The sequence below is a fragment of the Python bivittatus genome, unplaced genomic scaffold (genome assembly GCF_059951505.1).
Source record: "Python bivittatus isolate LINGU-HERP-01145 unplaced genomic scaffold, Pbiv_v1 ctg000350_np1212, whole genome shotgun sequence".
Lineage (NCBI taxonomy): Eukaryota > Metazoa > Chordata > Lepidosauria > Squamata > Pythonidae > Python > Python bivittatus.
In genome coordinates, this window is record NW_028277074.1 from 18,041,824 (window position 1) to 18,054,227 (window position 12,404).

At 36.9% G+C, this 12,404-nt stretch overlaps 1 protein-coding gene across 1 annotated transcript in view; it reads right to left on the reverse strand.

Annotated features, from left to right (window-relative positions):
- URB1 (URB1 ribosome biogenesis factor) overlaps nucleotides 1-8,331 on the reverse strand; it is a 57,505-nt gene extending 49,174 nt beyond the window's left edge. Inside the window, exons 1-8 of the mRNA XM_007424514.4 lie at nucleotides 8,100-8,331; nucleotides 7,122-7,261; nucleotides 5,656-5,807; nucleotides 3,988-4,120; nucleotides 2,850-2,946; nucleotides 1,863-1,948; nucleotides 1,376-1,501; nucleotides 824-954 (exon numbers count right to left, since the gene is read on the reverse strand). Of these exons, the coding sequence (XP_007424576.1) occupies nucleotides 824-954; nucleotides 1,376-1,501; nucleotides 1,863-1,948; nucleotides 2,850-2,946; nucleotides 3,988-4,120; nucleotides 5,656-5,807; nucleotides 7,122-7,261; nucleotides 8,100-8,241 (1,007 nt within the window). The 5' untranslated portion in view covers nucleotides 8,242-8,331. The remainder of the gene's footprint in view (nucleotides 1-823; nucleotides 955-1,375; nucleotides 1,502-1,862; nucleotides 1,949-2,849; nucleotides 2,947-3,987; nucleotides 4,121-5,655; nucleotides 5,808-7,121; nucleotides 7,262-8,099) is intronic.
- Nucleotides 8,332-12,404: the final 4,073 nt, after the last annotated feature.

Sequence of the window (12,404 nt, forward strand, 5' to 3'; positions counted from 1 at the left end):
TCATAAACTGCTTTTCAAACTTTTATCTAACAAGAAATAGAAAAAAATTAACCTGAAGGGTATAAAAATGACTATAATTTTGCTATAGTTCAGCAAGTCAGCAACCTGTAATAGTAGGTGATCAACCATGCCAAACCAGAAGGAACCCTCAGTGACTAAAATTCTATTGTCAAGTGCAGTGAAAGGCATTCAACAAACCCTAAACTCACAAAATGTTATGAGCTTTGGAATGAAAAGAGAATGTATTTAGAACTTGATTTGGTTAGCCTTTTTACCTGAACAGCTTTGTATTGCTTTATCTACAACTGTAAGGTGCATAAGGGTCTCCATTAAAAAAAAATCTTACAAGCTACCAACCTCTGCTTAAATCTCTTACTAATACTGCATAGAATCTTCAATTACTTATGCTATCATGTGGCAATTGCAATTTACATACAGACCTGCAGATTAATTAACTGAATGCTATTGGTTTCAAATGCAGACTTTGCCCACTGTAGAATAAGAAGTTGCCAGAAAGCTGCGGGAAAGGGGAAAAAAAGGGAGTGGGGACTTGCCAGACCCAATATTTAAAGGATGGGGGTTAACGAAGACTACATGACCAAAACCAGTAAAAGCTTTGCTTCTAGAATAGGTCAAGAGATAAAAGTCTTGTTCTGTTACCTCCTCACTCTGTAGAATTGCCACAGGATAGAATAACAAACACTCTGCCATTCACAAAAGATGAGACAACACTGAAGAAAATACTGCAAACAATTTCGCTCTAAGCTAAATAGAACTGCAAAAAATAATCAGACTTTAACACTGAACAACCTGAATGCTTTACCTGCCAGACGTGCCAAGACTTGGATCATAAAAGTTAATGCCATGTTTCAGAGAACAACAAATGTTCATTAAAAATTTATGAACCAGTTCTCTCACTAAAAGCTTTCCTGGCTCTTCACAGTCTTGGGAAGCCTGCATAAAATTAGCAAATTGGAAAAAAAAAGTCAGGTTTATCATGTTTGCTTATTCAGTATTTTCAGAGCACAAATTAGAAGATATCAGTTTTACTCTTAAATGTTTCTAGTGCTTCCCCATGCCGATAGGGGAATTATGGGTGTGCAACCTCAACGTATCTGAAGGCAGCCATATTGTGGAAAGCTGCTGTAGATTCTGCCTCCTTGTATAAAGCTGGCTGCTCACACTGGCCCAAACTGGATACCATTTTCCCACAAATAGCCCAGATTACTATTCCTAATATGGCGAAATATTTTCACCTTACTAGGCAAACTCTGGGCTTAGTATGGCCTTTCATTTTCCTCCTTTGACTGGTGACATGTAACAATATGTTTCTGTCCATCTTAAAAAGTATTTAGATGTAGAGAACACATTATACCTTGACATCTTCTGTGCTGACATCAGTAATTCCATTCCAGCGGTAGAGTGAAGCAATGTGGTTCAATATTTCTGAAGTAAAAAAGTGCACCTTCTGGGTCTTACTGATATTTTTATTGAGAACCACCTATAAATAATACAATATAATAATGCAGTCTTAATGTGGCACAAAACTGTTGTTTTCTTATAATAGTTCAAAAATTCTTAAGTGAGACCATAAGTCTGCAGTTACATCTATGGGAACTGTCAGAAGTATCATAAACAATTCTAATGCCGCTGTTGCATTTGTTTGCAACTTTAATTTTTTGTTTACTTAAAACATAGACGCATAAGCAAATCAAACAAAAAGCTCCGTAACAGAAATGCTGGTAAGTTCTTAAGTACAGCAAAATAAGAAAATGGTAATCAGAGATTGTCTGGAAAACCACACTGAAGCTATTTCAGCAATCAAAGAAGATATAAAGAATAAAGCTATTTGCAGAGTATACCTTAGATTCCAGGGTTGAAAGCAGAAGGTTAATTGTAGAAATTCTATCTTCTTTTAAACCTGTCCTAATAATATCTGGAATGAAATCTAAAAAACATTTATAAACGTTAACATTACAGCTGGAATACAGTAAACATTTTTAATTGAATCAATTTTGCAAAGCTTTGCCACTGTTACATAAGAATACATTATGTTGACAACATATACCAAAAACACCCTTCCCCCAGAAGTGAGGTTGGCCCCCTCCCTGTTAGACTTCATAAAAAAACTGAAGACCTGGTTTTGTCATCACACATGCGGTGGGGATGGGAATAATCAGTTTTGGGGCTGGCTGTTTCCCTAGTCTTACCTTTGACCGATATTATCTGGCCACAGGCTGAAATAATATCACCATCTCTTGGATTTTATTGTAATAATTGTATTTTATATTTGTATTATTTATGTTTTTACTGATTTTAAATTGTTTTGTTGTGAACCGCCCAGAGTCCCTCCTTGTGGGGGAGTTGGGCAGTGATATAAATTTGATATAAATAAATAGATAGATAGATAGATAGATAGATAGATAGATAGATAGATAGATAGATAGATTCAAAGAAAACTGTGACCGTGTAACACAGCAAAGAGAAAGTTGATATTGTGAACTAATTCCATAGTGTCTTACAGAAATATTTACAATTCTTGGGCAGGTGCTCACCTGGCTCTTAGTACACTCTCTAGTTAAAGGAACCCTACTTCTTTTATTAAATGGCATCAGTGCTTGACCCAGAACCCCAAGCCTACCAATTTAGTAGCAACAGAGGCTCTCCAGAGCTTTTCCATTATATACTTGTATTTGTTGTTGGGAAAAGAAAACAAGAACACATGGAAATGAGCAAAGATTGTCCAAAGCTTTGGTCCAGGCATCATGAGATCCAGTTATAGATATCCTTCCCACTTCATTCATACAACAAATAATTTAGGAAGACCCTTAAGAATACTTGTAAAATACCTTTTAACTCCAGAACTTGCACAAGGATTGAGTGGTCCCCAGCAATTAAAAAGGAAAGGGCATATTGAATGTATGCTGTACGGATATCAGGCTTACCCTAAATAAATATTAAGAGATGTTCAGTATATATGAGAAGCTTAAATGCCACAAGATTACAGTGGTTTAAAAATGGGATCCTACATAAACATCTAACATGTATTTGCAGATTTAAGCATATAGTTACCAATGTATTAACTGTTAAAAATATTTGTATGTCTATTGTACATTTCATAAAGTGCCTTGATTTTCTTGTTTCGTACTCATCAGGATCTTACATCTGTATCAGTCTGGTAATCATGGTCTTGGCAATGAGCCCCCAATGGTTTAGATATGTAAACGTTTCTACTATTCTGGTTGCCTATTATGCATATATAAAACTCAAGTAACACAACACCCAAGGATTCAAGCATGATGTGTATTAAATCAACCTTCTCTAATTGCCTATCATCCAATTAAGTTGGACTTCAATACTCATAACCCTCAATCAAGATGGCCGAAGGTTGGGGACAACCAATTTAGAACAAAATTCTGCCTCATACAGAAAACTAGCATATCAAGAATATGATTAAACTTTTTTTCTAGAAGTGGTAGCTTTTCACAGTATTTACTTCAAACGTGTGATCTCTCCAGACAAGCATGGCATTTTTCAAAAATCTATTGTGTACTTCTTCTAAAAAGCTGAATGCAGAGGCTGAATTAACATGTGTCCATAGGTTTGCTGTGAAAATCTCATCATTATTTTGCTTCATTATCTTTTTACTTTAAAGGGCTTTTATGTGAACTAGCCCCTGCATTAAAAAAAATAAGATTTTTCTCAAATTGGTAGCTGTCAACTTTTTTTTTTAAACAAGGGGGCTATTTTGTACAAATGCTATATTGTAAAAAATTGAATGTAATAAATCAGGTGGAGGACCACGAGTTCCTTTCTTATGAGCTGCATATGGGTGACTGACTATGATTAAAAAAAAAGAAACAACAGTACTAGTCTCATAAATAAAAACATGAGCTTTTATTTTTAACCCCAGCTATACTTTGAAAATAAAGGGAAAAAGCATAAGCCATCACTTAACCCTCATGACTGACTTTTTTGCTCTCTTACCTTATAGTCTCTCTTCTTCACTAAATTAGATAGGAATTTATTATTGAAGTCAAAGTGGCTATAGACATCTCTTGCAGCATCTGGTCCCTGTGTCACCATAGCTGATAGTAAAGTTAGACACAGACGAGACATTCTGTAAAAAGAGATAGTCAGAACAGGAAGCAATGTTTAAGCAACAAATAGGCAAACAAACTAATAAATGAAAAAATAAAACGTGAGAATAGACACCTTTGAAATGAAAGTGTTTGTTCAATTTAGTTAGCTAATGCAGCAGATGCCTAATATCATTCATAGTCAATCTAAACAAGTACTTTAATTTATTGTATAATAAAGTATTAATCTTCTCATGTATGCTCCTAATGACTATAAGTTTAAATAAGCATTACTATTAGCAATTCAAAATTTTGCAAAGCAATACAAAACTTTACATCACTTTTCGCCAACCAGCCCCAGAAAATTTCAAGGAAACTTAACTACAGCAAACTAGATTTCCTGTTATTTTACATGTATAAATGTAAGCATATGCTAACCACAAAAGCAATGAAAAGACGTATTGCCCTCCAAAGAGTACATACTGTATAAGATGAAAACACATATACCAGTTAGGTGCCCAGTTTAAATAATAACATAGAAAAATTGTAACTCCCCAACAGCATTGGTAAAGTTAATATTCAGTTACTGGGTAAATGAACTGGAATATTTATCTTCTACATTTAAAATATGCCCCAAACAATTTAACAGGAAGAAGGATGGATGGATGGATGGATGGATGGATGGATGGATGGATGGATGGATGGATGGATGGATATGCATGCAATGAAAGCATCCTGGCTATCACAACCTAAAGCTTTCGCAGTACATCATAACAGATTTGATAAAAGCTGTTTAGGACTGAAGTTTGAAAAAGTAAAGCCCACTGCTCTTTGGAACACGATCCATAATTGCCACAATTTAACAACCCCACAGGTTTTTGTTTTGTTTTTTTTTGCTTTATGCCATGGATATTGTGATATGTCCAAAGCTTATGAGTTTATGTGTTTATCTTTGTGTGGTGTGTGTGTGTGTGTGTGTGTGTGAGAGAGAGAGAGAGAGAGAGAGAATTTTTACTTTAAGGTTTATGAATGAACACTGTAGTCTAAACATTTTTTTCTGGTTAAAACTTATTAAATTGACAGACCCATCATATGAAAATGACAAGGCAGAACACAGCAGATTTTTGGAGTAACACCATTTGCAGTTCTACAAATGGTGCACCATCTGGATTTTGTAACTCAGGGAAAATAATTCGAGCACCAGTAGAACATCAGAAATATGGAACTATGTATTTTAAGTTATTGCTTAATCTAGATTTTTCAAAATGTATGAAGAATAAAAAAATCATCATATATAAATGAACCAGGAAACCAAATGAAGTAATGAAGTTTACACACAAATAAAAATGTTCCTAGAATGACAGAGACAGAAGGGAATTAGAAATTATTAATCCAGTCTCCAGGTTCAATATAGGATGTACTATGTAGAATGCAACCGCAGCTTTTCTATGAGGTAGTTCTAAATCAGAATTAAAGAGTGCTTTATTAGTCCTGGTAACAGAACATAAGCACAGTCCAGAGCAATTTCATTCCACTGTGGTTCCAAACAAAGCTTTGTTTCAAACAAGGAACTCACCTATGACTTTCAGAATACAAGGCAGCATAAATTAATTTCATGTAACTGTTGATCAATTTCTTTACTATATTCATCCCCACCACACGAAAATGGGACAGATCACTTGCTGTTCGCAGCAAAATATTTTCTAGAGCTTGAAAAATTAGCAGCATCTGCAAAATTTCAAACATCCCAACATACTTTATTTTTAAGATACAAATGGAACTGAGTGACCACATTCTAAACAAAGGGTATTGCAACAGGAAAGCAAGCTTTGCAACGTCCAAGCCCTGCTGCAACCCTCTACTGCTAAAGTTGTACCCAGATATGGCAACTACATGGTCCTAATGAAGATTTCCAGAGTCAAAGCTTTAGTTAATATTTAGTTACTATTTAATCACTGTTTAGTTACTAAAGGAGGGATGGGAAACCTATAGCCTGTGAAATACATCTGCTTATTTTGTTTAATTCTATCAACCTTTAAATACCTCATTAAACAGGGGTACTAGATACTTGAAGTGAGCTTGAGGACAGACTGACAGCCAACCTAATCCTCATTTTTAAAGGGACTCCTCCTCAGATGGCTTTCTAATATCAGCCTACTAGAGGAGAGAATGGAAAGTGTTCATCCAGTGAGTGGACAGCTACCTTGTTCTACACCTGCACCACTCAAGCTTCAGATCAAGCTGTTTACTATCCTTTAAAGACTTTATTTATGTGTGACTATGACTAATTTTTTCCCCTCTTATGGATGAATGGCCCAGTAGAAAAAAAAGTTTTGGGTTCCAGGTCTAGACATAAAGGATACTCACATCTATCATAATTATGTAACAAAAAGGATGTTGCTGACAGGTTTAGCACAGTACAAATGCATCCCTGAAACTTTTCCTCTGATAGAACAAATACTCATCCTTGCCTGATTCTTTTCCATACATGAAGAACTATGCTACCTCATTTAGAACACACATTTATATTTAGCTCAGTACCTACTCTAAGTCCAGTCTGGTACCAGAAGAATAATATCCCATCTCTAAGTCCAAAGGTGTACTGCTATTTGTAATACTTTATTGCAGGGACAGTAACATGTGACAAGCCTAGGGATAATGGGAATTATAGTCCAACAAGATCTGGATGCATTGTCCATCTCTGAATTAAATTATGTCTGCACAAGCATCCCAACACTGTAGGAAACAGCTAGGAAATTAATTATCCATAAGAAGAAAAGTATTTTTAAAAGTTTGCATGAGTGTTTTAGAAAGGACTGAACAGAGTAAACCACTACTAACAATGCAATCTTATATTTATTCAGAAATAAGATTCATTAAGGTTTTACTCCCTAGTGAGTGCAGGAGTGCAAGGACACTTTTAAACGAACAAAATAATCAAAATGGCATACAGCAGAATGCATATGCCATGTTCATTCTTAATAGCAAAAAGACAATACCCAGAATGAGCCTGTGAAAGCTCTCATCAATTGAAACACTCACCTCATTTTCAGGACGCCTTTCACCATCCAGTAGTTTAAAAATTTCTACACATTCAATAGAAACTTTTATGTATCCTTCCACTACATCATATTGTTCATTTGATGGCAGTAATTTAGCTTTGGCTATGAACATTTCCAAACCTGGAACAAAACATACATTTGATTCTTCTTTCAACTCATCCTGGGCATGCTATTCTTTACTTCAACAAACTATAATTGGCATGCCAAATAGGTAAATCAGTTTTATTCAAGTACCAATTTGCATTTCAGGCTCCCAACTTAATAACTGCCTCATTTCTCCATAGCAGAGTTGGAAAGTGACTCTGGTTTCTTTCCTTATTGCTATCATTAATATCTTATCAATACAGCCTTTGGGAAATAAGATGTTTAAAAAACCCTCAAATGCAGGCTGACAAAATAAATGTCATAGTAGGAGCAAAGGAGAAAAAGTTGGCAATGTGCGTTAGAAGAATGTAGGAGCAACCTCTATTAAGACTATGCCATGATACCAATGATCCAGCTGCAAAAACTGGGAAAATCTATAATAACTATAAGTTATTTAATTATAGTTAATCTTCTGATTACCTGCCTTCCAGGTTTAATAAAGGTAACCCTCCCACACCCGCGCACTCCATTCTATAATCCCTCTTATATGTAATAGTCTATCAATTTTAACTCGCCGTAACAGATCCCTCTACGAAGAATTCATAATCGTTGTACAACTGAACAATCCTTTTCCTCAGGACCGAAGGAGAGAAAATCCCTTTTAAGCTTGTCTCTAGGTTCTGGGCACAACGGAGTTGCCGATAACACATTTATTACAGACAACTTAATTTGCGTTACATATTCAGCTCCGCGTATCAGCAACATACAGCTGCGGCAGCTACACAGCTCTTCGCCGCGGAGGGAAGACCAGCTCGACTGGGCCTGGTCAGCATGTGGGCCTCGTGAAAACGGCGTGGCTCGCTGGCTGGCTCACCTTTCATCTCAGCGCCGGGGTCGCGGAGGAGGAACTTGAACTGGGCGCCGGTGAATTCCGCGGCATCGGTACTGCGGGCCCGCTTTGCCGGGGGCAGGTCCTGCCGCTTGGCCGAGGCCGGGCTTTTGCGTTTGGCGCCCATACCCAGGGACAATCACGGCTCGCCGTGACGCCCGGCGAAGCGGAGGAAAGCTTGGCTTGCCCGTCTCGGCCGGAAGTAGTCCGGCTCGCCTATTCTTCCCCCGCGAAACTACGACTGAGATGGGTTCCTAGCCTAAGTAAAGCAGGCGCTCAAGGGTGAGCTCCGTGGGGCAGCGGCGAAGGCCGGGGTCATCTTGCTGTCCAGAGAAGCAAAAGATGACGTAATTTATTGCAACCTCAATATATATTATAAGATTAAATGTTCGCAAGCTGAGGTTTCTAGTTCTGCACCCATTAAATCAAATCTGTATGTCTGAGGAAAAACTACTTTCGTTCCATTCGACTTTGAAATTAAAGAAAAATAAATAAATACTTGTTTTTAATTATATGGGGAGGAGAGAAATCAAAGATCTTCGCCTAAAGCAGTGTTTTTCAAACTTGGCAACTTTAAGATATGTGGACTTCAACTCCCAGAATTCCCTGGGATGATTGGTTGGGGAATTCTGGGAGCCGAAGTCCGCAGGTCTTAAAGTTGCCAAGGTTGAGAAACACTGATCCAAAGTGTAATTAATTACAGACAAATTCAGAGTTCAGAATTAACTATTTGTAATGGCTATTTGAAAGCCTGAAAATTACTTGAGTTCCAGATACTTACCCAATTTTATTGAAGTAACTATATACACATTCACATATGGCAGGTTTCATGTGATGTGCCTTCTAACATCAGATCTTTACTGATCATAATTGTCATTCTCACTGCACAGCTTAATGACTTATCACATTTATTTTATGAAACAATATGTAACTGAAAGATTTGTACTAGAGTATCTATTATCCTGAGTTTACTTATCTCAATAAATGGATGCACATTTATTAGGATGATTCAGTCTAAGTTTAATATCCCACTGATTTAAGTGGCAGTACTATTCTTTATTTGGCTTAGCAGATTGTGTGAACCTAGACACTATGTTTTGCAAGCCATTGTTTATAGGCTAGTGGGAACCGAATCAATTATATTCTATTCAGTTAATTATGACTTAACAAGATATTTATATTGATCTAATTCATATAGTTTTTCCTTAGCATGATACTTGTACAAGAACTTGGTTACTGTTCCAACACTGAAAGCAATTAGAGATATCTGGCCTTATTGGGTATAAAATTAAATTTTTATTTTTATTTTCATGAGAAACTAATATTCTTGAGTAATTCTTATTTGAAAATAGCTGGTAACATATTTTTCTGAAAAACATGGGCTCATAATGGAATCATTACCCTCAATCAGCTATTGGACTTCTCAGAGAATGTACAGTATTAAAAAGGTTGGCTCCCATTTTTATGCTGTAAATATAATAAATTTGAAGCCATTTTAAAATGGCATGTCCACCTGTAATTCTATATTGGCTAGATATTATTACTATGGTCAATCGTAGTAATAATATCTAGCCAATCAATCAGTCCTTCAAAGGCAATTAAGGGTTAAATATGTCAATGTTTTGTTAAATTATATCTCCAAAATCTAGAATTTTTCAATCTATGAAGAACTTTGGCTTTATCATGTTTGGACTATGGCAAAAACGTGAGTATATACTCATGGAAGAACGTCTGTATTCCTAATTCGAAATGATGGCTTAATTAAATCTGTCAACTCTCAGTCTTTGAATTAGCTTTGTATCAATGGAGAAGCAAGACAGGACAATATGATCCCATATGGTCTAGGTTCAATTTGTTGTTTATAAAAAAAATTGTATCACAACTTAAAAAAAATTGAAGAAAGGAATATATTCTTAGTAGTTTGATATCTCTGTATCTACATATCTACCCATCTATAGGTATCTATCTATCTTTAAATGTGTGTGTGTGTGTAGAGAGAGAGAGAGAAGTTAGATATTTGGAGATTTGTTATCTTTATTTTTTAGTCTGATGTAGGATTATTTCCCTTTTGATTTTTTTTAGGTAATTTAATATACTATTTCCATTTTTTCTTCACTTTGTTTTATAATAGGTATCTATTCTGTAGTTTATTATAAAATAGTAATATTTAATTAGATTTAATTTAAGCTTCCAATAACCGAAGCCAGCGTGAAATCAGGAAACTTAGGAAAATTTATTTAATGGAAGAAACAGTTTGTCTCTAAGGGCTTTTTCCATTAAAGTTAACGTGCTATCTAACTTTCCTTGAGTCATCACAAAATAATACAGACATAGAATTTGCTCTCCTCATTGCCAATTCCTATTATTAGTTAATTCATTTTTATGCAATCATTTGCCTGTTTGGCCTCTAAGTCTTTGTCTCTGTGGCCTTTACAATAATAAAAGTTTACAATAATAAAAGTGTAATAAGAAATGAACCAATTAAAAAGAAGTACAACCTCAGAAAATAGTTGTACTGCTGCTTATCTAATTGAGGTCCTCACAGTAGCCCTGTGGAAGAGCAGTTTTAACTGCCTTCCTAAATGTTAAGAGAGTAGGCCATCCTGATCTGGTGCAAAATAATGCCTCTGATCCCACTGCAAAATAATGCCTCTGATTCCCAGACATCCCAGGGAGTCCAAAAGGATATGATGGTTGATGGCATCAAAAGCTGCTGAAAGATCTAATAGGACTGGGAGAGATGCACCCACTGCCATTCAGGTCATACTGCAAGGCATCCATAAGAGTGACTAATGCAGCTTCCACCCCATATGCAGGCCTAAATTCTGATTGGAAGGGATCCAGATAGTCTGCTTCATCCACAGCCCTCTGTAGCTGCTGCAGTTCTTCTTTACAGTTTTCCATAAAAAGGGAACCAATGGCACAATAGCAATTATTTGTGGTTGAGTCGAGTGGTGGCTTGTCCAGAAGAGGGCACATTATTGCCTTTTTCAAGCCTAGCAGCATCACCCACAGAGGACCTTGTCTACTTCCTCAGTGTCGTGAACTTGCAAGAAATTACCTCTGTTATTTCATGAGATCTGCCCCTCCAGCAACTCTGAGTGGATATGAATGATTTTGTCTATAAAATATCTAGAGAACTGCTCTCATCAGCATTTATTTATTTATTTATTTATTCATTCATTCATTCATTCATTCATTCATTCATTCATTCAATTTGTATAGCCACCCATCTCACCTCAGTGACTCTGGGTGGCTCACAACAATTAAAACAATACCCAAACCACAAAACCATTAATAAAAAACTTATAAACAAAGAAACCATCAATAAAAACAGCATTAAAAACAGAGAAATAACTAGAATCAGCGGCAACCACCAGTCAGTACCTCACAGAACACAAACATTGAAAAGGCTCTCTGCTGCCACCAGACCGCCAAGCACAATGGCATAGTCATGTTTTCAGGGCCTTCCTAAAGGCCAGTAGGGTCAGGGGTAATCTAAGCTCCGGGTGAATGATGTTCCAAAGGGTGGGTACCATGGCAGAAAAGGCTTTCTGGGTCCCTTTACATGACACTCCTTCATAGACAGGACCCACAGCATGCCTCTCCTGCAGGACCTGATGGGATGAGTAGATGTAATCAGGAAAAGGCAGTCCCTCAAGTAGTCCAGGCCCATCAAATTTTATAGGTCATTACCAGCACCTTGAATTGAACCCAGAAGCATACTGGTAGCCAATGCAGCTCATGGCCCAGAGGTGTAACATGCGCTGTTCAAGAGTGCACATAACTGCCTGTGCCACTGCATTTTACACCAGCTACAACTTCCAGATGCTCTTCAAGGACAGACCCATATAGAGCACATTACAGTAATCCATATAGAAGGGTTTTCCAGCTCAGAAGTGCCCACAGGGAATGGGTCACATTGAATAGCACTGCCAGATAACAATTTGTGGTACTGACATTTTGCCATTATTACTGCCACAGCACCGGCTTGTATCTGAGCCCATCCCTGTGTCTGATCATCGTTGCTCTTCATTTTTCATTAGTGTCATCCCAGGCAAATCTTCAGGTGCTTCATCTGAATGGGTGGGAGAGACAACTCAAGAGCAATCCTCTCAAGCACCTTTGTTGTTACCACATTTGGCAACAACCGCTTGACCGGATGCTCAATAGAACTGCCCATTCAACTGCTAGAAAACTTACCAAGTTCCCACTGGAAGTCAGGGGAATCCATAAGTCACATAGGGCAAACCATCTTAAAGTATTCACCTCCCAACATAGCTTAGTAAT